This window comes from Giraffa tippelskirchi, chromosome 3 (genome assembly GCF_054371585.1).
Source record: "Giraffa tippelskirchi isolate mGirTip1 chromosome 3, T2T-mGirTip1v1.2.pri, whole genome shotgun sequence".
Taxonomy (NCBI): Eukaryota; Metazoa; Chordata; class Mammalia; order Artiodactyla; family Giraffidae; genus Giraffa; species Giraffa tippelskirchi.
The window spans coordinates 172366890-172394799 of record NC_137277.1 but is presented as its reverse complement, the minus strand read 5'-3'; the positions used below and the strand labels follow the sequence as shown (position 1 = coordinate 172394799).

At 40.6% G+C, this 27910-nt stretch overlaps 1 protein-coding gene across 6 annotated transcripts in view; it reads left to right on the top strand.

The window, feature by feature from the left end:
* Positions 1-27910, top strand: part of COL4A4 (collagen type IV alpha 4 chain) — a 147675-nt gene that overhangs the window by 41013 nt on the left and 78752 nt on the right. For all 6 annotated transcript variants that reach the window (XR_014080676.1, XM_081584675.1, XM_081584676.1 and 3 more), the window contains exons 5-20: positions 2784-2918; positions 4048-4092; positions 5577-5693; positions 9056-9124; positions 10431-10466; positions 12533-12595; positions 12941-12976; positions 13406-13447; positions 16672-16752; positions 17591-17644; positions 17911-17970; positions 19335-19379; positions 19710-19763; positions 20538-20607; positions 21403-21507; positions 26997-27161. Coding sequence is in view for 5 of the 6 variants with exons in the window: in XM_081584675.1 (XP_081440801.1) it covers positions 2784-2918; positions 4048-4092; positions 5577-5693; positions 9056-9124; positions 10431-10466; positions 12533-12595; positions 12941-12976; positions 13406-13447; positions 16672-16752; positions 17591-17644; positions 17911-17970; positions 19335-19379; positions 19710-19763; positions 20538-20607; positions 21403-21507; positions 26997-27161 (1177 nt within the window). In the remaining variant the exon portion in view is untranslated. The remainder of the gene's footprint in view (positions 1-2783; positions 2919-4047; positions 4093-5576; positions 5694-9055; positions 9125-10430; positions 10467-12532; positions 12596-12940; positions 12977-13405; positions 13448-16671; positions 16753-17590; positions 17645-17910; positions 17971-19334; positions 19380-19709; positions 19764-20537; positions 20608-21402; positions 21508-26996; positions 27162-27910) is intronic.

Below are 27910 nucleotides of genomic sequence, written 5' to 3'. Positions count from 1 at the left end.
TAGAAAGCACAAAAAAAACTGCAGGTGAACAGTCTGACTTCGGATGGATACAGAGTGTTTTCAGACTGTGGTGAAATAGAGCACAGACTCTGAAGCTGTTAGGCAACACAGCTGGACACGTGTGTGAACAGTACATGGTGTCATGTGGCCAGATCACCCTGCACTGGCAAAATCATTGTTATAAACTTCTCGTTAAAACGCTTCTCTTTACCTCACCTAGAGGTGTTACCTTAAGACTGCAAAGTGAGTTATTTCAAAAAAACATTTGAATCTAAGATACTCTCTGCTCACATCAAATTATAGACAGAGATTGAATGCGGAGGCTGAAAGTATCATTTAGAAACCCTGACTTTAGATTCTAAAGTTCATTCAAAGAGCCTCGGTATTCCCATACATTTGTTATTTTATAAAAATAAGTTTGAAGTATAAAATCAAGAAATATGTCATAAATATTACATTTGATAGCATTCCTTTTTGCAAAGTTCAAAAATCACTTTCCAGGGTGCAGGTAGGATGTTTCTGGAATGGATGGATGGTCAGGCTGGACCACCAAGCCTGAGAGCGTAGTTACTGCCACATGAACCCTTTATTCATTCATTCATTCCTGAGCCAAGGCCATGGCAGATGGTAGATAGAAGACTTAAATGGTGAACAGATGTCCCCACTCCCATGGTGCTAGTATCTCACTGGAGAGCAGACAACAATCTGATGAGCAAATGCCTAATTGTAAAACTGTGAGGGACTTCCCTGGTAGTCCAGTGGTTAAGACTCTAATGCAGGGGGAACAAGTTCGATCCCTGGTCGAGGAACTAAGATCCCACAGGCTGTGCGGAAGGGCCAAAAGTTAAAAAAAAAAAAGTGAAATGCTAAGGCCTTAAGAAGGAAGTAGACAGGGTGCCCTGCTGGAGACCAATGGGGGTGTGGATGAACTGAGGATCCTACCTCACTGGTGGTCGTTCAGGAGAGACCCACGTCATGTGCAGATCTAGAGAAAGAGCCTTCAAGGAAGTGCTTGTACCCAGGTCCTGGGACAGATAAGAGCAGCGTGGCAGATGCGTTGAGTGTGGGGTGCAAGGGAATCTGAGGCCACGCTCTGTGAGGCCTGGAAGGTGAGGAGCACAGGGTTTATTTTGCTTGCAGCGGGAAGGCAAGGAGAACTTGAAAAGCAGGGCCATGCCATGATCTGATTTCTGCTTTAACGTCCCTCGGAGAAAGGCTGGGAGCGGGTAAGAGGAAGCTGGAGAGAATAGCAAGGGTGATCCCTAATTTTCTGGAGCTGGAGAAGGTGAATGGAAGATCAGATCTGGGGAGAAAAATCAGAAGTTCTATTTTGGATTTTTTTTTTTACGCTAGAGTACCATTGTATTTGGGGCTTCCCTGGTGGCTAGATAGTAAAGAACGCCTGCAATGCAGGAGACCTGGGTTTGATCCCTGAGTCAGGAAGATCCCCCTGAAGAAGGGAATGGCTACCCACTCCAATATTCTTGCCTGAAGAATTCCATGGACAGAGGAACCTGGAGGGTTACAGTCCGTGGGGCCGCAAAGAGTCTGACATGACTGAGTGACCAGCAACAACAACCTTTGTATTCAGGGAGATGTCAAGCAGGAAGCTAGATATGATCATCTGGAAACTGATCAGAGAAACTGATGCTGAGACACATCAATCTGCCTACTTCAGAATAGAAAGAATTGTGAGATTCACTGTCGTAACTGAACATTCATTCATGGCATCAGTCTAAATGCAAAAGGGAATAGTCTTAAAGAGAACAGAGGTTTCCTCATTTTTGTCCCAGAGATGTTCCCACTGTGTGTTCAGGGGGAGAGCTGAATTCCTGCAACTTCTTTGCCTAAAAGAAAAGGTGATATTTTCATTCCTGGAAAGAAAGTTAGATTGTATAAAAGTAATGTGACGTGGAGAGCCAGCTTCCAAATTAGGGATAACAAAGCAGATAAAATCAGCTAAAAAAGAAATGTTTCTGTCTAAAAGGGCAGACAAATCACTAGCCATTTGAAGGAAATAAAAGACCTAGCAGTTTTTCCTCACTCTTGTGTCACTAACATAATGTTAATGAGACTTTGTTTAAAAATTACTTACTTCAGGGGACTTCCTGTGGTCCCCTTGTGATGCAGGGGACGTAGATTCGATCCCTGGTCGGGGAACTAGGATCCCACATGCCACAACTACTGAGCTCGCGTGCCACGACTGGAGAGTCCATGCGCTGCAACAAAAACACGACGCAGCTAAATAAATTTTTTAAAAAATTTCTTACTTCACTGAAAAGCTCAAGATTTATAAATTTCAATGACAGAATGAAAATAAGAAGAGGGCTTCCCTGGTGGCTCAGAGGTAAAGCCTCTGTCTGCAGTGCGGGAGACCCGACTTTGATCCCTGGATCAGGAAGATCTCTTGGAGAAGGAAATGGCAACCCACTCCAGTACTCTTGCCTGGAAAATTCCATGGGCTACAATTCATGGGGTCACAAAGAGTCGGACACGACTGAGTGACTTCACTTTCACTTTCAGTCAGTATGTATATGTGTGTGTGTGCACATGCAATAATTCAAATTTATTGTATAGCTTTGATTCAGATTGAAAAAGGCAACATTTTCTTTCTTTTTTGGTAATTAATTCATCATTTGTCCTTCTGTTATTAAAATTTGCTCCATCTTCAATTTTCCAGTCTTCTGTAAACCCAAGTCACCATATATTGGTGTTAGAAAACTCTATTTAAGGCTCATCCATTCCCACTCCCACTCCCTTACCTTTTTAATCTTTCTTCTTAGGGTCAACCGGGACCACCAGGGCCACAGGGTCCTATTGGACCCCTGGGACCACCAGGACCCATTGGGATCCCAGGAGAGAAAGGGATGAAAGGTGACAGTGGCCGTCCTGGAGCAGCAGGTGAAAAAGGTGACAAGGTAAGCCTCTTCTTAAGTGAAAGACTCATTTAACCACTCACCAGTGTTGCTATACCAGATTTTATTGTATGATCACAAGTAGTACCTATTTGCACCTTATAAAAATTAAGCCTGAACACCTCTTGTATAATCTGCCCTCATTCCTAGCCCCTTTCCAGAAGAGCATGCCTTTCTGGATGTTTTCTAGATACTTAAAGAGAAGAGCATGCCAGGCTTCCCTGGTGGCTCAGTGGTGAGGAATCTGCCTGCCGATGCAGGAGACACGGGTTCGATCCCTGATCTGGGAAGATCCCGCGTGCCACAGAGCAACTAAGCCCGTGCGCCACAACTGCTGAGCCTGTGCCCTAGAGTCCAGGATTCGCATCTACTGATGCCCACAATCCCTAGAGCCCGTGCTTCACAACAAGAGAAACCACCGCAATGAGAAGCCGGAGCATCACAACTGGAGAGTAGTCCCCACTCACCCCAGCTAGAGAAAAGCCTGTGCAGCACAAAGACCCAGCACAGCCCAAAATAAAATAAATACATAAAATGATATGAAAAAGCATGAATGTATCCAGTGAGGAGTGGTTTTCTTTATGACTTTTTAAAAAACCTAAATGATATTATATGTATCATGCTGAGTCTTTTCTTTTTTCACTCAATCACATGGCTTGGAAATCATTCCATATCAATTGATGTGGATTGAACTTATTCCTTTAGAAACTTTGTATAATATGCCATCATATGGATAAAACTATACCTTCTCTGTTGAGAATTTGAGACCTTATTGTAGTGTGAGCGTGCAAAAACAGTCCTGTCAATTACCCGTGTTTACATTTAAGGTTTTCTTTCTCTAGGATGAAGAGACTCTGGGAAGTTGAATTTCTCATTATCCAGTATTGAATGTATTCTTTGAACTGATACTGCCATGTTGGCTTCCTAGGTGCAAAAAGAAGGGAACAAAATGCTGATTTCTAAATGTTGGCATTTGAGCTCCTTAATGTAAAAATAGATGACAGTGCCCACTAAGGATTTGGTTTTTTTTTTTTTTTAAAGCAAGCCATTAATTACTAATGCTTATAAATAAATCAACTGGTTAATCTAATAATTTAGTAACTTTTATATCTTTTATTTTCTGGGAATTTAGGGTCCAACTGGAGTTCCTGGATTTCCAGGTCTGGATGGGATACCTGTAAGTATCCTTAAGTTTTCTCCATTTTTTTTTGGGGGGGGGAGATACTCATCAAAGCCTTAAAATCACATGATCTAATGTATTTATATGATATATACTATATATCATATATGTGGCAAAGTCTCTTTGGTCACCTGATTCAAAGAGTCGACTCAGTGGAAAAGATAGATTGAAGGCAAAAGAAGAAAGGGGAGGCAGAGGATGAAATGGTTAGATAGCATCACCAACTGGACGTGGAATTTGAGCAAACTCTGGGAGATCATGGAGGACAGAGGAGCCTGGCATGCTGCAGTCCATGGGGTCGCAAAGAGCCAGACATGACTTAGCAACTGAACAAAAACAACAGCAAATGGCAAACTTTTCTTTATTTTCTTATTTTCATAAATGGCAGGGTACTTGCATTTCAATTTTGTATAATAACCCTGAGACCAAAACACTTTACTTGAAGAACAAGTATTCAAGCAGATTGGAGAAAAACATTTTAGAACATGAGCTAGATATACTTGTCAGCTCAAGTATAATTTTCTGGAAATAAATTTATTCTCATTATGAAATTTTTGATCAGCTGTGAGTCCTAATGGTGGGAGTGGGCTTAAAGCTCTCATTTTTAATATGAAAATCAAAGGAAAGAAGAAAAATGTATTTGGGGATGGTTAGAATTCATTAGGGAGAAGGCAATGGCACCCCACTCCAGTACTCTTGCCTGGAGAATCCCAGGGACAGGGGAGCCTGGTGGGCTGCCATCTATGGGGTCGCACAGAGTCAGGCACAACTGCCGCGACTTAGCAGCAGCAGCAGCATAATTCATTAGAGTCTTTCTAAGGATTTCAAGGAAGATTTCCTCCCAAATCTCTGAAAATACTCCAAACTGAATGAATTTAAATTGGAGTGTATGAAAATAAATTTATGTCTTCCCAGGTGGTGCTAGTGGTAAAGAACCCATCTGCTAATGCAGGAGACATAAGAGACATGTGTTCGATCCCTGGGTCAGGAAGATCTCCTGGAGGAAGGCATGGCAATCCACTCCAGTGTTCTTGTCTGGAGAATCCAATGGACAGAGAAGCCTGGCAAGTTTCAGTCCATGGGGTCGCAAAGAGTCCCAAGAGTTGGACACGACTGATGTGACTTAGCATGCACATACGCACTGTACTACATAGTATTTGTGGGTGGGAAAGGAAGATTCACAAAACTGAAGAACAACATGTGAGTCATAAAGGCCATAATCTGGGGACCCATATTGCATAACTGTTTTGTTATGATCAGTTCAGTTCAGTTGCTCAGTCGTGTCCGACTCTTTGCGACCCCATGGACTGCAGCATGCCAGGCCTCCTTGTCCATCACCAACTCTTGAGTTTACTCAAACTCACGTCCATTGAGTCGGTGATGCCATCCAACCATCTCATCCTCTGTCGTCCCCTTCTCCTCCCGCCTTCAATCTTTATATTCTTGCAAAAATATTTCACCTATAATTTTGTTTTCTGTAGGGGCACCCAGGGCCTCCTGGATCCAGAGGCAGACCTGGCATAGATGGCTACAATGGCTCAAGAGGTGATCCAGGGATTCCAGGAGAAAGAGGAGCTCTTGGCCCATGGGGCCCCCCAGTAAGAGAGCCACAGCTCATTTTAGTGGGAATCAAGTGAAAAGAGCCTCCAGTGGAACAGACTTGATGTGTTCAAGAAACAGAGTTATTACAAGTATCCTGGGAGCCTGGTGACGGATGGGGATGACTGGAGGATGAGAACAGAGAGTTGACATGACAGCTCTCTCAGTAGATGACATAGGGCCTTGTAGACTGTGGAAGGAGGCTGGGTTTCCTTTTGCATGGCATAGGAAGACACTGGATGGTTTTAAGGGATCTGACTGATGTTCTACCAAGATGTTTCTGGTTGCTAGATAGAGAATAGATAGTAGGGGAAGGGAGGCCAGTTAGCAAAACTGAGGTTGTTTATCCTTCAGGGTTCACTGCAGCCACTTAAACCCCTCTAGGTATTTCAAACAGAAAGGAATTTAATACAGGGAATTTGGCACTTAATTTAATGGTTGGAGGATTAAACCTCCAGGATCACTGCAAGACTTCAGGGGCTCACACATAGGTGAGATCCAGAAGTAAGAAGCTGCTCCTGCACCTCAACCACTGCCTCTCATCCCCACTTCAAGACACCAACAAACACTTAGGTTTCTACCTTCCCTCTTGGCAGCATCAGCAGTACCAGAAGAGGATGTTTTGCTCATTTCTGCCTCCCAAATCTCATAAGTACATCTCCCAGGTGGACCCTACTTCACATCCAGCTGCAAAGCAGTCTGGGAAATGTAGTGTTTAGCTCTCTAGCCCCCATAATGCAAAAGAAATAAGTAAATGACAAGAGTTTGGAGTGGAGGTTCAGAAATAGTTGACAGTATCCAGCACATAAGAGGCCTTTACTGCTCTTGGTGTTTTTTTTTCCTTCAAAAGTTTGCACTTTTATTTAAATGTAACTTTAGTAAGAATGACTCTTTCCTTTGCCACTTATATCCCATTTCTCTCTTTTCTCACTTAAATAAAGACTGGAGATGATTTGGCCTTTCAAAACTGATTTTCTGTGCCTGTTTTTCAGCCTTTCTGCTCCCCTAATTAAATATCATCACCCAAGATTCCTTCTAAAAGTTTTTCTCATCACCACCACAGTCATCTTACTTTCTTCTATGCATTTTCCTTTTGCTCCAGATCCTAGCGGAAATGGTCTGAATACAGAACTCAAAAAAGAATGTCCATATTCACCTTTTTCTTGTGGTATCAAGTAACAACCAACTTCCATGGTTAAGCTTCTCAACCCCTATTTGTTTTCAAACTCAGCCCCTTGAACATGCAAGTGCAGTCTGGTGAATGCACACTTCTTAAGATCTTCAAATTGGATCACACCGCATTCTACTGTGCATCCATGAACATCTAAGAGAGCAGGATTCTCAATTTTAGCTTTAACACAGCAGGTTGTTCTGATCACAGTACTGAAGTTTGTCATAATGGTCTCTTTGAAACGTGATTTTTTTCCCTTGACCCATTTCATATATGGGCGGTCCTCACTTTGCACAAAAGTTGAGACTTTAAGAATGGCATGCAATCCGAAGGCACACAAAGCAACCTTAACATCCAATGGGAAAATTACTATTGTTCCATGACCTTTAAGATATTTCATTAAAGCATCATAAATATATAGGGGGAATTTTTAAAAATAATATTTATTTAGCACATTATAATCTAAAACATTAGAAACATTGAGAATTAAAGGGTTTTCTTTCTTTGTAAAAACTTATTAAAGACAATTTGAGTTGGGCTTGCCTTCTCCTGGTCCTGTAACATAGGACATGAAGTGGAGAAGTTTTCTGTGCTTTGGTGAATATCACCCTCTTTTCTAAGTTTGGACCAGCTTCCAGTGTGGTGAAATATCTCTAAGAGTTTCTTGAACATGAGATTCTTCTGTCTGTGTCACTTCCTCTGGTACATCTTCATTCTTTTGGTCACAACCACTTCCTTCTTTTATGTGGATATGTTTATCTTCACTGAATTCCTCTGGCTTGAGAGACAGTAGTGACAACACTCTCACAATGCTCTTTTTTCCATAACTCCACTTACATTCTGTTTGAATTTCACCTCCAGTATTAGCGTTTTTTATTTCCTTTTCACCTTTGTTGGCCAATCCTCTCTTTCACTGATTTATTTTCATGAAATGTCACTTGGGTGTATCACTGGGAGGGAAACAAGAAGCAACCCAGCTACACACTTCACTGTCCCTGTGTGAGCTAACAGAGGTTAGTGACCAGCCACCGGTGGACTTTGAAAGGATTGATATGATCATTTGGTGATCTTCGTTCACCTGTTACCTCGATAGCGATCTGTGGGCCATTGAGCTAGCAGTGATGTTTTTGTCTTATGCATTGACTCAGTTAATACACAGTGGTAACTGAAATTTGAAGCAGTTGGTTGGAGGACTGTTGTGATATAACTTATTTGTGGAACTGAAACACACAGTTCAGTTGTGTGTTGGAACTGTGAGAAGCAACAACTGTCTGTATAAGCAAATCTGATTTCTCAAGGAAACTGATGGTGTAATTTACCACAAAACTCTTTAGTTATCTCCTTTTGGAAGCAAAGTCAAGCACTCTCCTAACAGGGATTAACTTTGAAACCTGCATGTGCTTCATAGAAACGTGATATAATGGCACCCTACTCCAATATTCTTGCCTGAAAATTCCATAGACCGAGGAGCCTGGCAGGCCAAGGGGTCACAAAGAGTCAGACACGGCTGAGTGACTGAGCAACCAACTTAAGATGTATTAAGATATTAAGTAGGACATTAAGATATTAAATAGGGAAACTTTGGGATGAAAGTACATTAAGGTGTTTTGTTCACTTTTAAAAATTACTCTAAGAAAACAAACTTGCAGCTACAGGCAAAAACCTTCTAAAAGTAACAGGTTATTTTTTTAAAAGGTTAATCTTACAAGGGGTACCTAGGCTCTGTTTTGAAAACAAATAGTTAAGTGGATAAAATAATTTTTTTGCTAGTTCTGGGGCATAAATTATTAACTGACAACTGTAATGTTATTTACTTATAAGAATAACCCAAGTACTATGTACATTATGTTGTAAGGAAAAATGCAATTTTTCTGCTGAATAATTAGCAAATAGCTATAAATGTATTAGCATTATGTATAATGTATATAAATATATAATGTATTTATAATGTATAATAAATATTTGTAATATGTTTATGAATATATTAGTAGATATTCCATCTTAGGAGATTCCTTAATAGATCTTAAGCAAATATTGAATAAGTATATATGAGTAACTGAGGATGGTAATAATAATGAGAATAAAATAATCTCCACTAGTGAAATATGATTATAACAGTAATTTTATTGGTAATATTTCAGTTGCAAAAGAAGATACAGAAATAGTAACATGCCCTTTTCCTCTCTTCAGGGCCTTCCTGGAGAAAAAGGAGAAAAAGGAAATTCAGTGTTCATTTTAGGTGCCACTAAAGGTATGCAGGTAAGTGTTATGATCAGGGTGGATTTCAAATGAATTTTTTTTCCATACAGGTAAACCCATGCAGAAAACACATGGGCTGATTTTCTTTGGAATGCTACAACATGGATGAGCCCTGTGGTCATTATGCTGAGTGGAACAAACTGGTCACTAAAGGACACAAAATGAGTGATTTCCACTTAGAGGAGGTTCTTAGAGTAGTCAGATTCATAAAGTCAGGAAGTGAGATGAGGTTTGTCAGGGGCTGGAGGGAGGAGGAGTAGGCGGCCTGCATTTCATCAGTGCAAAGTTTCCACTGAGGAAATGAAAACTTTTGACAATGGGAGTTGGTGATGGTTGCATAACATGGTGAATGTATTTAATGCCACAGAACTGTGCACTTAAAAATGGTTGAAATGTTACATTTTACCATATATATGTTTTACAATGCATTTTACCTTTTGAAAAAAAAAGCCCATGTTCAAGAGAATATACACTCCTTGATTTTTTTAAAGTAGGTAAAGTCTCAGGGCAGAGTCACGAAATGGTAGCTGAGCACAAAGGCAGGTGTGAGGGAATTGCAACACAAATTCCCTTTGCACCTGCTCTGGGGTGATAACAAAGCATCAGTTAAGGCAGCCAAGCTCTGCCAATCAGAAGAGAGATGGTTAAACGCTGATGGAACGGAACCATTCAAGTGAGGATTTAGAAATGAACGATGAGATCCCCTTTTAAAACACTGATATTTTATTTTTATTGGAGTATAGTTGCTTTACAATGTTGTGTTAGCTTCCACTGTACAACAAAGGGAATCAGCCATATGTATACATATTCCATCCCTCGTGGACCACCCCCTGCACCCCACCTCCCATCCCACCCCTCTAGGTCATCACAGAGCGCCAAGCTGAGCTCTCTGCGCTTACAGCAGCTTCCCACTAGCTGTCTCTTTTACACCTGGTAGTGCATATATCTCAGTCCTAATCTCCCAATTCGTTCCACCCTCCCCTCCCACTCTGTGTCCACATGTCCGTTCTCTACGCTGTGTCTCTATTCCTGCCCTGCAAATTGGTTCCAGGTCCTCACGACTTCAGCGATCGTTCCCTGGCTTTGGTTGGTTTCGACTGAATAGAAGTGCAGTTCGGGGCTTAAGAATAAAATCAGGAAAGCGCCTCCACAGAGCCCTATCCACAGCTGTCTGTTCTACACTGACAAACTGAACAAACTGCACAGACTGTCCAGATAATTCCTGCGTGTGTTTCTTCTTTTACGTCTTGTGTGTTTGAGGGGAACAGTGTTGCTCTTCTAATGCAATGTACCGCTACTGTTGCAGGGCGACAGAGGGGACCCAGGACCTCCCGGCTCACCAGTAAGTCTTCGGGGCAGGCCCTGAGCTTCTGTTTGCTCCTCAAATAACCTATGGTCCCTACTGGTAGTTTAGTAGGTCCCCACTAACCTAACCCCATTAGCAAGAAAGGTTACCTAAATTTGCAGGGCCCACTCGGTACAAAACGAAAATGTAGGTCTCTTGTTCAAAAATTATTACAAATTTCATGATGACAGCAGAGATTTAAATCAAACACAAGGCTCTACATGACTACACTGATCACAGGCCCAAGGGGCCGTCCTTGAATCTCAGCTGGCTCCCACTTACCTGCCTCTTCTGTCTTGCAGTGATCATTTGGTATTGCTCAGGTAGCCACAGTCACTTAGTATTTAGGAAAATGTACGTCTTTGAAACTACCTAAATCATATATGTCCAGTGAAAGCGATTTTGCCTGCTGAATTAGTAATTGTATATGGTGTTTAATATTTTGCACCATCTTCTTGTTCCTGGAACTTGTAATTCAGTGATTAGACTTGTTCCAATTCATCAATGTTCACAAGATTAAAACTGAAAGCAAATTTTGCCTCCTAATGGTTCACTGTAATTTCATTTGGTGACTTCTGGCTGTTGATGGGATTATTTCCCAGGTTGGTTCTCTTCCTACTCTGGAAGCTCATTGCTATGTTTTCAATGAGATACCTCAGCATCGATGTTAAAATAAGTAACAGTTCATCCTCTAGGAGAGAGGAACGCCACTGCATGCTAACAAATCATCAGATGTGGACAGGGTGAGCTGGAGAACAGAGTGTCTCTGTTTATACTTCTAGAACTGCCCAGCTATTACCTTTCCTGTGCATTTGTGTATCATGCCACATCTTAACATGTTCCAGAAAATTGTTTAAGGCTGAATTGCCTTGGTCTTGAACTGGGGGCATTCCTACTCATGTTGATCTTTTAGGCATGTTGAAAGAATAGAGTATAACTACATTAATATTTTAATTTAATGTTCAGTTCAGTCGCTCAGTCATGTCCGACTCTTTGTGACCCCATGGACTACAGCATGCCAGGCCTCCCCGTCCATCACCAACTCCTGGAGTTTACTCAAACTCATGTCCATTGAGCCGGTGATGCCATCTAACCATCTCATCCTCTGTCATCACCTTCTCCTCCCACCTTCAATCTTTCCCAGCATCAAGGTCTTTTCCAATGAGCTAGTTCTTCGCATCAGGTGGCCAAAGGATTGGGATTTCAGCTTCAGCATTAGTCCTTCCAATGAATATTCAGGACTGATTTTCTTTGGGATGGGCTGGTTGGATCTCCTTGCTGTCCAAGGGACTATCAAGAGTCTTCTCCAACACCACAGTTCAAAAGCATCAATTCTTTGGCCCTCAGCTTTCTTTATAGTCCAACTCTCACATCCATACATGACTACTGGAAAAAACATAGCTTTGACTAGATGGACCTTTTTCGGCAAAGTAATATCTCTGCTTTTTAATATACTGTCTAGGTTGGTCACAATTTTTCTTCCAAGGAGTAAGCATCTTTTAATTTCATGGCTAGAGTCACCATCTGCAGTGATTTTGGAGCCCCCCAAAATAAAGTCTTTTACTGTTTCCACTGTTTCCCCATCTATTTCCCATGAAGTGATGGGACCAGATGCCATGATCTTCGTTTTCTGAATGTTGAGTTTTAAGTCAACTTTTTCACTCTCCTGTTTCACTTTCATCAAGAGGCTCTTTAGTTCTTCTTCACTTTCTGCCATAAGGGTGGTGTCATCTGCATATCTGAGGTTATCGATATTTCTCCTGGCATTTAAAAGCATCTTGATGTCTGTTAAAGTTATATGTGGAATAAGTTCTCTTTGATCTCTGGGTCTTGATTTAATCTCCGATGTAGAGGTTAGGCACCCCCACCTGAGCACTGCTGCCTGCCTGCTCTGTGCCCTTTCCCCAGCTGTGTCAGGGCTGCTGTCCAGGACGACCCAGGAGGGCAGGCATGTCTGGAACCGACTTCTCCAAGTCTTCATCTACCTGGGATTACATGCAGCTCTTGCAAGAACAATGCTTATAGTTTTCGGTAACAAAGGCACTGATTTTTTTCCTGTTTAGGGACCAAGGGGAGTGAGAGGCCCAGCAGGCCCAGCAGGGTACCCGGGAGAGCCCGGGTTAGCAGTAAGTACCACATTGCCGATGCTGTTCCTCTAGAAGCCCCGACTTGACGTTTAAATAAAGCAGAAGAAAGCAGAATTGCAGTCTTGGGTCAGGCAGAGGTGGGTCCTTTGTGAGACCTGATGAATCAGCGCACACCCACCATTAGAGCGCGAATCCCTTCTGAAGCACAGATCCCCTCTGGTGGTGGGATTGAGGGGAGGACAAGCAGCCCAGCTGTGGTAGGAAGTCCATTGTGCATGTTTCAAAATTAAGAGTTTCCTAAAGAAGAGCTTGGGACCCCCAACAAGGACCCATTCTGATTTCCGTGACTGATGAGTGATTTGTGTGTTTTTGCTGTTGATTTAGGGACCTCCAGGCCCCCCTGGGAGTCCAGGCTTGAAGGTAGGCAGTCATGAGTAAGATACACAGGTAATGTCCATGTCCAACAAGACAAGTGATCACTGATGTTTGTCAGAATCGTGTCTTCCCTCTTTTTAAAATTCCCAAAGTATTTAATAAATCATTGTTTAGTCACTCAGTCGCATCTGACTCTTTTGCGACCCCATGGACTGCAGCCCCACAGGCTCCTCTGTCCATGGGATTTCCCAGGCAAGAATACTGGAGTTGGAGTGGGTTGTGATTTCCTTCTCCAGGGGATCTTCCCAAGTCAGGAATCGAACCCAGGTCTCCTGCATTACAGGTGGATTCTTTACCACTTAGCCACCGGGGAAGCCCTATTTAATAAATACACTCCAACAAATTACCTATCCAGAAGTCTTACTTGCTTTAATATTCAAAAGCAATGAGTTTCTGTTTTGTTTTCTTTTCCAGGGTAATCCTGGCGTGGGAGTAAAGGGGCAAATGGGAGACCCGGTAAGAATCCCATTTAGCACGGAGGAGCAAGTGTTAAAATGCATGGACTGCCCGTGTCTAGGAGGCTGTTCTGATTACCACTTAACTTGTGTTCATCCTCTCATCACTGCCCAGTTTTGTGGCCAAGGATTTGTCTTCGCTGACTTATTAAGATACCTTTACCCTTGGCTGTAGGACGACAGTTCTGGCGAAATCTAATAGTAAATTCATATTAATTTATATGACACACTTCTTCCTAGCCCAAAGAGATGAAACGATTCTGGGAATACATCCAGAGTAACAATTATGTTTAATTACAGATTTGTTTGACTTAATTTTACAAATTTCATCAGAATCCAAAACTTCACACATAAGTAAAAACATAAATAGCTGCAATCCAAGCCATTTAGCCACACGTTCTTCCACTCCCTCCACCCTTCACACTTATAGTCCTTTCTGCTGAAGCAGGACACTAAGTAAGGACAAGCTTTAGAAAAGTGCCCTATGGTGGCTGTTCATCTAGAAGCAATCTGCAGTGTCTAAGAGTTGGTGAGAGGCTCTTTTTAAAAAAATTGTTTATTTATTTGGCTGTGTCAGGTCTTAGTTGCAGCACGTGGGATCATGGTTTCATCATGTGGGATCTTTTCATTGCAGCTCATGGGCTCTCTCGTTGAGGCTTGTGAGCTCAATAGTTGCACATTGCAGGCTTAGTTGCTTCCAGCATGTGGGATGCTAGTTCCCCAACCAGGGATCGAACCTGTATCCCCTGTAAGGTAGATTCTTAACCACTGGACCATCAGGGCAGTACCTGGTGAGGGGCTCTTTCAACAACTCTGGGTAAAAAGATACTGAGCATCCACCCCGTGCCAGGCTAGGATTGGTGCTGGGGGTGGGGCTTTAGTGAGACAGACCTGATCACCCCTCTCATGTGGTCCCAGCATGGTTGGGTAAGTTACTGTACATCCATTTAACAGAAGGACACACTTGCCAAAAATATAGTGGAAGACATTATGATGTGGGGAAGTGCAATGCTAAGCAGAAAGTACAGGTTAACAAAGGGCTAAGCTCAACTTTGTAAAACCAAAACCACAACAAAAATTATTAGAATCTACATGTAGAGTAGGAGTCCTCAACCTTCACAATACTAATGTATTGTCGTGGGGCTGTCCTGTGCAACGTAGGATGTTTAGCAGCATCCCTGGCCTCTACCTACTAGATGTTGGTAAGATTCCTTCCACTTCATTGTGACAACCAAATATATCAAATGATCTTGCCAAATGTTCCTGGAGGGAGGCACGTCCAAACTCACCCCTCCCTTCCCATGCCCCCCCACCCCCAATCTTGAGAACCACTAACTTAGAGAAATGACTGGGGAAAAATAGATGAAAACGATGTTTTCCAAACTTGGAATATGTTTGTCAGAACCCCTAAACCTGTGCACCCTATTTTGAGAAACCTCACACAGTGAGAAAGCACTGCCAAGTTAGAGACCTCAGCACCAACACAATCGCATGTGTTTGCAAACTCAGGCTGTTACTCCTATAGTAACGTGGAAATATTTGACTGTGAGGTGGCTGTTCAAATTATCCAAAATACGCTTTTAAAAATTTCTTTTGGATCGTTGGGTAAATAAAGGCATAGTTTTGAAATGTTGGTGCAGAGCTCTCACAATGCCCAAGACCATGTTTAGAGCAGACTGTCCTACATGGTTGTTACTCATGTTTTCCTAGGGGATATGATTATGGATCATATACATTTTGTTCTTCATAATTTACCTTTTTGTACTTTTGACTTAAATGAATGTATGGTACTGTCACAATATTAAGGAAAAACACAGTAGCATGACCAACATTTGGAAGAGGCTCCTTGCTTGCCAGCCTATATGGGTTTTGTATAGTTTTATTCCAGTTACAGGAATAAGTATGGTTATCTTACCCATCCATATTATGTATTTATTAAGTAAGCAAATACACAGTGTTTATACATTTGTTCAATTACTTATTCATGCAACAGATGCCACTAGAATGGCTCCTACACCCTCACTGTGTTAGGAAGGGTACATAAGAAAAACAAACCAAACCCACATCCCTAACCTCCTGATTCTTCTGTAGTTTCCCAGGTGTGGGTGGGACTTGAATTATTGGTTGTATTTTTTCATTTACTTTGCAGAAAGTAATAAGCATTTTATGTACATTATCTATTCAATAAAAAGATACTTTGAGGCAGGCAGTATTATAGTCCCCATTTCACAGAGAAGGAGAGAAAGATTTTGAGGAGTTAAGGAAACTAAGGATAAGCAGATTTTAAGAACCTTGCCCAAAGGAACCCAGTCTAGTAAGGGCCTAGTTTCTACACACAGGTGACAACCTGACATATCACCTGCTTTTAACACAAGAGGGAAGATAACTCCAGGTGCAAAATAATAGAAATATTCAGAAAAGCATGAAATAACTATCTTCTAATTAAGGGTGTGTTTTTGTTGTATCGTGGCAAAACCAATCCAAGGAACATTTTTTTCTTGTAGAGAACATCTCTAATGACCCAAATGAAAACTTTTGACTCATGATTTCCTACAAAGAGATGTAAAATATTAATGAACTAGATATAACCTAAATCAAACCAAAGTAAAATAACTTAGTAAGTGATAATATATTATTATGATAGATTATTGCATAGGTATTGAAAATAATGGTTTTTAAAGAATTTCTAGTATAATAGGAAAATGTGCAAAAAATATTATTGTAAAACATATTAAGTGAGTTAAAATTTTAATAAAATATAAAAATACAAACTGTATTATATATTTAAATGACATGATATAGTTTTACTACGATTATATTTTAATATGTTTAACACACCACTTAGTCACATATACATGTATGTGCACATGCATATTGTGCACATATATGTATATGTATACATGTGTATATACACGAATATACACAAGCACATGCACACCCAAAGAACTATACCAAAGTTTTAATAAATATTGTCTCCAGATAGTAGGATTATGCATCACTTTTATTTTTTAAATTCATTTTTAACAATAAGTATGTATTATTTATGAAAAACAATAAACATTTAGAATTACATGACATACATATTTGCCAAGTTTTTTATTTTAAATCCGTGGTACATAGGATTATAAGCATTATATCATAGTTATGAAAAGCTTCTTTGTTTCAAATTTCATTTCAAAATAAAGTTAAAAATGGCATTCTTATTATCTTGATTTTTTTTTAAAGGGTGAGGTTGGCCAACAAGGTTCTCCGGGACCCACTCTGTTGGTGCAGCCACCTGATTCTGGTCTCTATAAAGGAGAAAAGGTAATTGTCAACTCATATGATACTTTGATAAAGGAGTCATAGCCGGCATTTTCTGAACACGTTCCCATGCCAGCAAAGAGCTGAATACCTATGTGCCATACTGCCTCCATCCCAAGGCAGCCTTCACAGATTGGTACTATTATTAGCTCCACTATACAGAGCTGAAAAAAGGAGGCTTGGGAAGATTGACCAGTGTTCTCAAGTATATCCAGCTGTTCAGTGGCAGACCTAGCTTGGGCTGCAAATGGTGACATGTCCTCCAGGATCTAGTCCCCCATTCGTGTCTTTGATATGGTGGCTGAAAAGACCACTGGAAATCCAGTTGTCCTTTAGATGTTACTGTCCTTTAGATGTTACAGATGGATCTGATGCTTGGGTAACTGAAAAGGTGACAGCCGCATAGAGCTGGGCACATAATAGACTCTTGGCAAATGTTAATTCCTTTGTCAGCCTCCAACACTGATGTTACTGATGCCATGTGCAAATTCTCCTATCAGTTTTCAGTTACTGGATTCAGTTTCACTACATTGTTCAAAATGAGCCTCTCCTCTCAACAGCTACATTCCCAGCTTACATCTCCTGCCCTGGTCCCATGGTGGCTCCCTCCCCACCACCCCTCCTCCATGCCCCATGAGGCTACACTCTCACACAGAACCAGCCTGAAGAGTGTCAGGTTTAAAGGTGCCCTTGGATCTTAGTTGTTAATTAGCAACAGTTGAAGGGTAATCCTTTATTAAAAAGTTAGGAGAACGGTTGTTGAAAGGGGTAATTTCTGAAACAGGTGTAATTCAGTATGTTAAATAAGAGTAAGGCAGATTATATTCTTTGTAAATTTTAGGGTATTAAAGGGATGCCTGGAATGACTGGAACTCCTGGAGCACCAGGACCCAAGGTAATTTATTTAAATAATGTTAAAAAATTTGTATGATGTACTATCTTCATTTTTAAAAATTTTACATGGTTCTTATCCTTGCTTTAAATGCTGATCTGTTACTAGAATTTTTCACTATTTTATCATAAATGTATAGGAAGACTATTCCAAAGTATTCATTTTCTTTAAGTTGATGGCAGTAATTTTTATTTCTCATTTTGTTTTTGCATTCCATATTGCTGAAATATAGTTGCTTAAACCCCTCTAAATATTGTTATGTCTTTAAGGGAGAACCTGGTATTGGGAGAAAAGGAGAGAAAGGGATTCCTGGGTTTCCAGGACCTCGGGTAAGGATCCTTCATGCTGTGTTTAACTTCAGTGAGTTTGGAGGCATTTCTCTCTCACATTTTTATAAGATTCAATCAATAATTCTGAGAGCTCAAAAGTGAGTACTTTCAAAGTATTTTCTCAAAGAGGAGTACTATATTTTGCTCAGCAAGAATTGTATGATAGCTAAAGGCCCCAGAGCATCCCTTCTGTGCACATCATTTGGATAAAACAGACAAGCAAAAGATGGGAGAATTGGCAGGAAGTAATGGGATCATGGTCAAAGCTATGATTTTTCCAGTAGTCATATGCAGATATGAGTGATGGACCATAAAGAAGACTGAGCACTGAAGAATTGATGCTTTTGAACTGTGGTGTTGGAGAAGACTCTTGAGAGTCCCTTAGACTACAGGGAGATCAAACCAGTCCATCCTAAAGAAAATCAACTCTGAATATTCATTGGAAGGACTGATACTGAAGCTGAAGCTCCAAAACTTTGACCACCTGATGTGAAGAGTCAACTCATTGGAAAAGACCCTGATGCTGGGAAAAATTGAGGGCAAAGGTGAAGGGAGTGACAGAGGATGAGATGGTTTGATGGCATCCTTGCCTCAATGGACATGAGTCTGAGCAAACTCCAGGAGGTAGTGAAGGACAGGGAAGCCTGGCGTGCTGCAGTCTGTGGAGTTGCAAAGAGTTGTACACAACTTAGCAGCTAAACAATAACAAAAATGGGATCATGACATTTTCTCACTGGCTCAGTGTCAGTGTGATTATAGCTTGGAATTGTTCAGTTAAGCCTATGTGACAAAAGACAGTACTGATCTATGGACAGTAGCTAGAAAAAAAAAAAGTACAGCATCAGGCCTCAACATCTCCATACCTGTCACTAATGGGATCCCGATTCACAGAGTCACGATGAAGGCCAGACCCCAACAGGCATGGGCACTGAGTTTGTTTGACTCCAGATTTAGTGCTTAATGAGGCAATATTGACTTCCATAGTAATTTTTATTGCTGATAATGCATAGAGCAACTATTAATCTCCAGACAAATTATATTGCAATGACAAAGATATTTAGCTCAGTGAAAGCATTACATTAAATAAATTAAAGTAGAAGAGCAATGAAAACAACAAAACTATATTCTTAATTTATAACACTGGAGAGGGCATGATTTTTTTTAAATAATATTAAAGAGTAATTAAAATAACAAATGTTACAAAGAAATAGAATCTCTTTTATGCTTATTTCCTTTATTCAGTTATCTTTGTAGATATGATTAATAATCCCAAAAGCAATCTCATAAGGTGAAAAATGATTTATCGAGTTGGTTGATGTATTTTTATTTAATTCTGCTTGTGTTGATTTTTGTGAATTTATTAGGGGGACCCTGGTTCCTATGGATCTCCAGGTTTTCCAGGATTAAAGGTAAATGCATACCATTACAGAGATGATAAATACATTTTCATTAGTAGATGCAATTCAGTATCATTCAAAAGTTGTACCAGAACATGTAGATTCACACACAGTAATGGGAGAGGAAACACATTTATTTTATAAATTATATAATTTTGCTGTGGGTGCAAAAACTGGAGCACAAAACTCTTCAATGCAACCCAAAACAGTGCTAAGATTTTGTACAGAATCTCAGGGAGCATGTGTCATTCAGATAAAATGAGAATGAGATAATTTGTCAATGAGGTAAAATGTCACAATCACTTTTTTTTTAAAAAAAGGCATGCTTTTTGTTACTTGTAGGGGGAACCAGGACTGTCTGGAGATCCTGGGTCATTTGGATTTCTTGGCCCAAAGGTAAAAAAGTGAGCCTGTTTGAGTACAATCTGATAACAGCTTATATCCCTTATGCTATCTAATTTATTTTTTAAAGTATTTCAAGATATCATTTTAAAAATGAGCCCGTTTTGCATGTATTATTTTAATGCATGTTGTAATGATTATATTTTATATTTGTGAATTGATCTTTTTGAAGCAGATGAAAAGTACTGAAAGTTTCAAAAATTCCATAGGGATCACATAGTCTCGTGATTGAAAACAGAGGGAACCGTGGAGAACTCTTTGCTTTGACCACCACTGCAGTTTTTCTTTCCTTTGTAACCTCTGACCTCACCTTCAGCACTTGTGCCGGACAAGCCATGGTGGCGTTGAGATGACACAATTAAGGGGGGACAATATTTGCTACAAAAAAAAATGTAGGTTCAGACTCTATAGGCAAAGAAACCATTTGTCCTAGAGTGCCAAATTAGACATTAATGCTTATCATAGATGGAAGAAATTTCATGGCTTCAGAGGTATCTAATTTATGGACATGGAATCATTTTTGGAGTTTGGATTTATTTTTCTTTAGGGAGAACTTTGTTAGTTGGTTGTTTACTTCTGCTTATAGGTAGGAGGTTACTTATTTTTGTTTCTCTTAGAACATCATGAGTTATTTATTTCTCTAGTCAGCCTACAGGCTTTATTTCTTATACGAATGTACTCTTGGCCCTTCTAATATTTACTTAGTGCCAGGAAACAGGAGAAGAATTTTAATATTTCTAAGAAAAGTGAATGAATGAATGATTTCAGGGAGATCCTGGAGACCGTGGGCACCCAGGACCACCAGGGGTTTTGGTAACTCCATCTCTTCCACTCAAAGGTTTGTGTTCCATTTGACTTCTCTATCAATTATGCTGAAATGGGATTTAAGTTGTCCTGAAAGAAGAGCTTGGTCCACTCTTTCTGTACTTTATACACTAGGTGGGCTAAATATATGAACTTTACCATGAATGCGTAATTGTTGTTGTTGTTCAGTCGCTAAGTCGTGTCTGACTCTTTGCAATCCCATGGACTGCAGCACGCCAGGCCTCCCTGCCCCTCATTATTTCCTGGAGTTTGTCCAAGTCCATGTCCATTGAGTCAGTGATGCTATGGAGCATCTTACCCTCTGTCGTCCCCTTCTCCTCCTGCCTTCAGTCTTTCCCAGCATCAGAGTCTTCTAATGAGTCAGCTGTTTGCATCAGGTGGCCAAAGAATTGGCCTCATAATGTATAAATTTTACAAGTGCGAATAGAGATGTACATCTTCATCATTTCTATCAGCATAAGACATCAAATTTTATGTTAGTGTGTAAACTGCCTGCTGGGATTTTTATTATGTTACCTTTCAGAAAGTAGGTATTTTAATTGCTAAACGCATTTAAAACCATTTGACTAAGGCCTGCCACAATGCTGCCTCCAGGAAGAAGGCAGCCTCAATCAATGACAAATTCAGCACTACTTCAGCTTCACGTGTCTGTGGGGGAGGGTCTAAAATACTGCATTTTGAATTTGGTGAGAAACTGCAAAACCATCTCCCAGTTGTACTTGAGCAAGCCTCCCAAAAAATAATTGTGCATGAATTTTCTAATGTATACATATGTTTGATATGTACGTGATGCCATTATTTTTGGCAGGCCCTCCAGGGGATCCAGGGCGCCCCGGCCGCTATGGAGAAACAGGGGCTGTTGGACCACATGGTCCCCCTGGTGCCCCAGGTAGACCAGGGGAAGCCTGTGCAGGTATGAATCCGCTGGCCTTTACAGCTCAGGTTTGCTAAATCCTCCTCCACACCAGGGTTCTCCACTCTAGCTGATACTAAAATCATCTTGTTGTTTAGTCATGATGCTGTATCTGACTCTTTGTGACCCCATGGACTGTAGCCCACCAGGCTCCTCTGTCCATGGGATTTCCCAGGCAAGAATACTGGAGTGCGTGGCCATTTCCTTCTCCAGGGGATCTTCCCAACCCAGGGATTGAACCTGAGGCTCCTACCGTGTCTCCTGCATTGCACGCAAACACTTTTACTTCTGAGTCACTGACAAAGCCCAACTCACCTTAGGATTGTTTCAAAAATACTGATGGCTGAGCCTCCCCAGACCAGGAATGTCAGACTCTGGGGGGATGGATGCACCCAGGCATCTACTGTTATAAAATCGTCCCCCTACTTCTAATGCACAGCCAGGACTAAGAAGCACAGAACTCAAATCAATTGATTAATTAATTGGAGAAAATCCAGGTTCCTAGACTGCTGCTCAGAAGTATTCAGTCACTATCTCAGGGGTGTGATAAGAAGCATCTATGTATAATGGGCTTCCTACAAGATTGCATGCATGCTAAGTAGCTTCAGTGGTGTCCAACTCATTGTGACCCTTTGGACAGTAGCCCACAAGCTCCTCTGTCCTTGGGATTCTCCAGGCAAGAATACTGGAGTGGGTTGCCATTTCCTTCTGCAGGGGATCTTCCCGACCCACAGATTGAACACACATCTCTTATGTCTCCTGCATTGGCACGAGAGTTTTTTTTTACCACTAGGGCCACTGGGGAAGCCCTCCCACAAGATTATCACATGCAGATAAGATTTGGAAACCACTGCTAGGATTAGAGTGTGTCTTCAGGTTTTTACCACCTTCTTGGAAGGCTCTCCCTGTGGATATCTAGTTGTTAAAATTTAGTTAGGCCCCAACTTAAATATTCTGTATGAAATGTGGAAATACAAATTGTGAATTAAAAGTAGGATTTTGATTCACACTTGATTAAAAAAATAAACAAAAGCCACAGCTTTCTCATCCTTTCCCTCCAAATCAAAAAAACAACAGTCTCATCCCCCACAGAAAAACCCTATGGCTCATGGTCATATTTGATGAAAAGCCTGAGAAATAATCCTATTGACACAAGGACTTTCAACTCCTTCAAGTGCTATCTTAGTTAATAGTCTCAGTGATATTGGGAATAGAAGTTTACAGGGTATTTTCATTCTGTGAACCCAGGAGAATTTATTAAACATGTAAGGAGAAAAGTCTGGAATAAATGCAATTTTATTCAATCTGTCTCAAGTTATGTTTCCTGAGGAGTAAAAAGTTTTCTGAGATATTCAACTGTGAACTACAGAGTTCTTGTTTAATCTTCCACGAAGCTGGCTTTCACTTGGGAGAGTCTGATGACCACAAAGTCAGTAAATAAAGCTTTGTTTAGTTCATTTACTCTTTAGACATTGAAGCCATGGTTTAATTGACCCAGGACTATATAAATCATATAGACTACTCACTCAGTCAGGAGGCACTAGGCTCTCATCTTACATTTCTCCTTTCAGGCTTGTTTATAATAAAATAGTGCTTCCAGCAGATTGAAATCAAAACCCAGTGGGAGTAAGTAACACATGTCTCTAGGGAATTTCAAACCAAGTATAACAAGAAATCTCTTTATCCCAAAAACCTTTTAAAAAAGAATTAACCCATATTTGGACTTCAACCCATAGTAAGAAGTAATTTTATATGGTATAGTATTTACATTACATCATGCACATATATGTATCCATACATACATATGGTTGAAACACAAATCTTACAAAATAATATCTGTGGGGTATATGCGACACTCCCTTTTCTATTCCATTCTTTTCTTTTGGAAAAAAAAAAGGTTTTAATGCTGACCACAGCTTCATTGATATCGTGTCCTGTCGGTGGGTGATTGAGGCTGTGGTGTGCTGTACACTGTAACCCATTCCGCCTTGTGGAAGCTGGTTAAGCTTTTCCCCTGGCCCCGGGGTGAGACAGCAAGCAGGCATCATTCAAGTTCATTCCAAGTCAGGTCTTAGGAACATTATGAAGACAAGATGGCAACCGAGTCCATAGGAGTACATGTTCATTATTTTTTAAGGAAACCCATGTATGTAACCTTTATTGTACCTATTCAACTTTATAATCATCTATAGTATTTGCCGTGAAGTTTTAGAGTCAAACACCTATGATTGAATCCCAGCCTTCACAATTGGTGTAGTACGGTGAAATTGTTATGTGTTTATATAGAGAACTAACAACATTTCATATTCTAGTGCTTACAAGCTGTATGATCTTGGGCACTTATTAAACCTCTCTGTTCCTCAGTTTTCCCATCTGCAAAATTGAGTTTTTGTTACAGTTGAAAGAAGTAATATGTATAGTTTTTAGAATACAACTTGACATAAAGACTCACTATGTTAGCTATTATTAGCATTTCTTATATTGGGCCTAAATTTACTGTGCCTTATCTATAAGGTACAACCTTTACAAAGTTGTTTGAGGAGTAAAGCTAATGTCTGAAAATATATGTAAAGCCTCAGCACATACGCACACAAGAATGAAAGCCATCTATTTACTTTGGGTGCTACGTTACTGATGACAAACAAGGTTCCAGTTGTCTGTTGCTAAACAAGTAACCCCAAACCTAGTGGTTTAAAACACCAACATTCAGTATATACCCTTCACTCTTTCCATATAGTTCAGAAATTCAGGAAGCATTAACCCAAGTGATTCCAGAGCAAAGATTTTCATCTAGTTATAGCTGTGGAGTAGCTGGAACAGAGACGCGAGGACTGGCCAGGCATCTCTCTCATTTGTCTCTCATAGAGTCTCAAACCTTGCTGTGCGGCTCTGCACTTAACCGAGACTTCCTTACAGCATGGTGGCTTCCAAGTGATAATATTGCTTCCATGGTGGTTCAGGACTCCAGTCCCAAGCATTTCAGCTCACAAGGCAGAAGCTGAATCATCTTTCATAATCTGGCCTGGGAAGCCATAGAGCGTCACTCCCACCATACTTGGTTAGTCCAAACAGTCACCAAAGGCTGCCACATTGCAGGGAAGGGGGACCTCCACTTCTTGCTAGGAGAGTGTCAGGGTTCTGCAAGGGCGTGAGAAGCGAGAGCTACCATGACACCATCTTTAATAATGACCGTCTTCCATCTGAGAGATTTTGGTACTAGGTGTGCTTAGGAGGAAGCAGCTAGAAGTGGTCGCTGTCACACGAGGGCTTCCGGCTATCTTTATATTAAAACCGTCAGTATGGCGTGGGTGGAGTAGGGTATCAAGGGGAGGCAGGATTTAGCTGCTCCTGCATTACTTTGACTTCCCGTGAACACACTGAATATTACTTTGACTTCCCCTGAACTTCCAATCCTTCGCTGAGAACTTCCTGTAGCCAGATACTACATTAAGGTCCTTATGTGATTACTTTGTTTCATCCTCATTAGAAGCCTCTGAGGAAGATGTAGAGAATTAAATAATTACATAACCTACTTTGGTACCTGTGGCTGGAGACACAGAGGCCAGGTTCAAATCTAGCATCTCTGTGCTTTCCACCAACCTATGTGGTTATAATATTTTACTTCTACATAGATAATTATATGAGTCCAATTTTTTGGCCGTGTTAAGAAAGTATGCTCCCATTTAATTTGAGGGTAAAAGATTAGAAGACTGTCTCCATATAAGCATATTACAAGCATGCCCAGATATCACATTTTAGTATCTAAAAGGCAACACCAATTTTCTCATTAAATTCTCCTAGTCAATGATCATTATAAAAACAAAGTGCTTAAAATTATATGCTAGATACCTATCTGAGGGCTCTCCTAAAGTTCAGATGGTAGAGCATCCACTTTCAATGCAGGAGGCCTGGGTTCAATCCCTGGGTCAGGAAGATCCCCTGGAGAAGGAAATCCACTCCAGTATTCTTGCCTGGAGAATCCCATGGACAGAGGAGGTTGGCGGACTACAGTCCGTGGGGTCGCAAAGTGTCAGACACGGACTGAGCGACTAACACACACACACAGACACCTATCTGCATGATTTAATGCATTGCTGCTAGTTCGCTTCAGTCGTGTCCGACTCTGTGCGACCCCATAGATGGAAGCCCACCAGGCTCCGCCGTCCCTGGGATTCTCCAGGTAATGATTTAATGCATTACCTCATTTATTTTCTCCTTATTTTAAAATTTTATTGAAGTATAGTTGCTGTACAATATTATAAGTTATAGGTATACAGTATTAGTCAGTTCAGTCGCTCAGTCATGTCCGACACTTTGTGACCCCATGGACTGCGGCACACCAGGCCTCCCTGTCCATCACCAACTCCCAGAGTTTACTCAAACTCATGTCCATTGAGTCGGTGATGCCATCCAACCATCTCATCCTCTGTCATCCCCTTCTCCTCCTGCCTTCAATCTTTCCCAGCATCAGGGTCTTTTCAGATGAGTCAGTTCTTTGCACCAGGTGGCTGAAGTATTGGAGTTTCAGCTTCAGCATCAATCCTTCCAATAAATATTCAGGACTGATCTCCTTTAGGATGGACTGGTTGGATCTCCTTGCTGTCCAGGGGACTCTCAAGACTCTTCTCCAACACCACAATCCAGAAACATCAACTCTTCTGTGCTCAGCTTTCTTTATGGTCCAACTCTCACATCCATACATGACTATTGGAAAAACCATAGCTTTGACTAGATGGATTTTTGTGGGCAAAGTAATGTCTCTGCTTTTTAATATGCTGTCTAGGTTGGTCATAACTTTTCTTCCAAGGAGCAGGTATAGTGCTTCACAATTTTAAAGATTATGCTCCAGTTTTAGTTATTATAAAATATTGGCTGTATTCCCCATTTTGTACAATATATCCTTGTAGCTTATTTTATACATAATAGTTTGTTGCTCCCTACCCCGATATTGCCCTTCCCTCCTCTCCTCTCCTTACCAGTAACTACTAATTTGTTTTCTATGTCCTTGAATCTGCTTCCCTTTTGTTATATTCACTAGTCTGCTGTATTTTTTAGATCCCATGTATAAGTGATATCAGATAGTATTTGTCTTTCTGTGAGCCCATATTTTAATTCACTGAATGTGCTGATATGTTGGTTCAGGTTAGGTTCTATCAAATTATCAAGGTGGAAAGATTTTAAAAGTAGATTTAATTAAATAATATATACTTCTTTTCCATCAATTCCAAAGAATGGACAAAAAAGTAAGAATATTTGATTGCCCAAATCTTTCTTATTACCACTTGTGTTCTTGTTTCCAAGGAGTTGAGGCATTTTGATGGCTGGGATACTTGGTTATTTTTAAACTACAATTTTTTTTCCTTAAAAAAATTCCACAGCTTAAGAAAGATGTACTGATTTTTATTTCTTCCACAGAAAAAATTTTTGAGCGTATTAATGTGAGATTATCTGAGAGTATACGTGGTTTTCATTCTTGATTTCTCTTGGAGGCATGACGGGACCTCCTGGGCCGCGAGGGTTTCCTGGTCACCCAGGATTTCCAGGGGCAGCTGGTGTTCCTGGGAGAGCTGATTCTGTTCCAGGAGAACCAGGCAACCAGGGACCACCTGGGCTGCCTGGAGTGCCAGGACTGCCGGGACCTCCAGGATCAGATGGTAAAGTGCTCTGCATTCACATTTCATAACATTTATGTTGCATTTGATATTTGCAGAATCACCCAGAAAATGTGACTTTCCAAATTTTTAAAAAGTTGTCTAATATTTCATAAGCCGAATTAGTGTTATTAACAACACAAAAACATAAACTGATATTGACCTACCACATCAATTAAAGTATGTGAGAATATAAGTGTGATGATAGAATTTTGTAAATTAACACAGTTTTTATTTTTTGAATATAGTTTTTATTTTTATGAATCATATGCAGACCTGACTTCAGAATCAAACAACTCTATAAAGCCTTTCGTGAAAGATAATCATCCCAGGCAACCCCTTCTCCTATTCTGTCCTCCCTAGGGGCAATTATTTCCACATAGTTAGCTGAATCTTGTTATTTGTCTTTTATGACCATTCACCAAACATGTGTCGCTCTTTCTTAATTTTTCAGTTTGCACATTATCGTTTGACTTTCCTGTCTAGCAGATGAGTGTCCCTCTTTCCCTGCCACACACGCATGTTTTCCACTTCTACAACGTATCAATACAGTTATCATTATTTTAGTTAAATATTCAGTGTCTATACTGAAGGATTATATAAATGTTGTTCAGTGGTTTGCTAAGTCGCTTCAGTCGTGTCCGACCCTGTGTGACCCCATAGACGGCAGCCCACCAGGCTCCCCCGTCCCAGGGATTCTCCAGGCAAGAACACTGGAGTGGGTTGCCATTTCCTTCTCCTCAGTGGTTTAG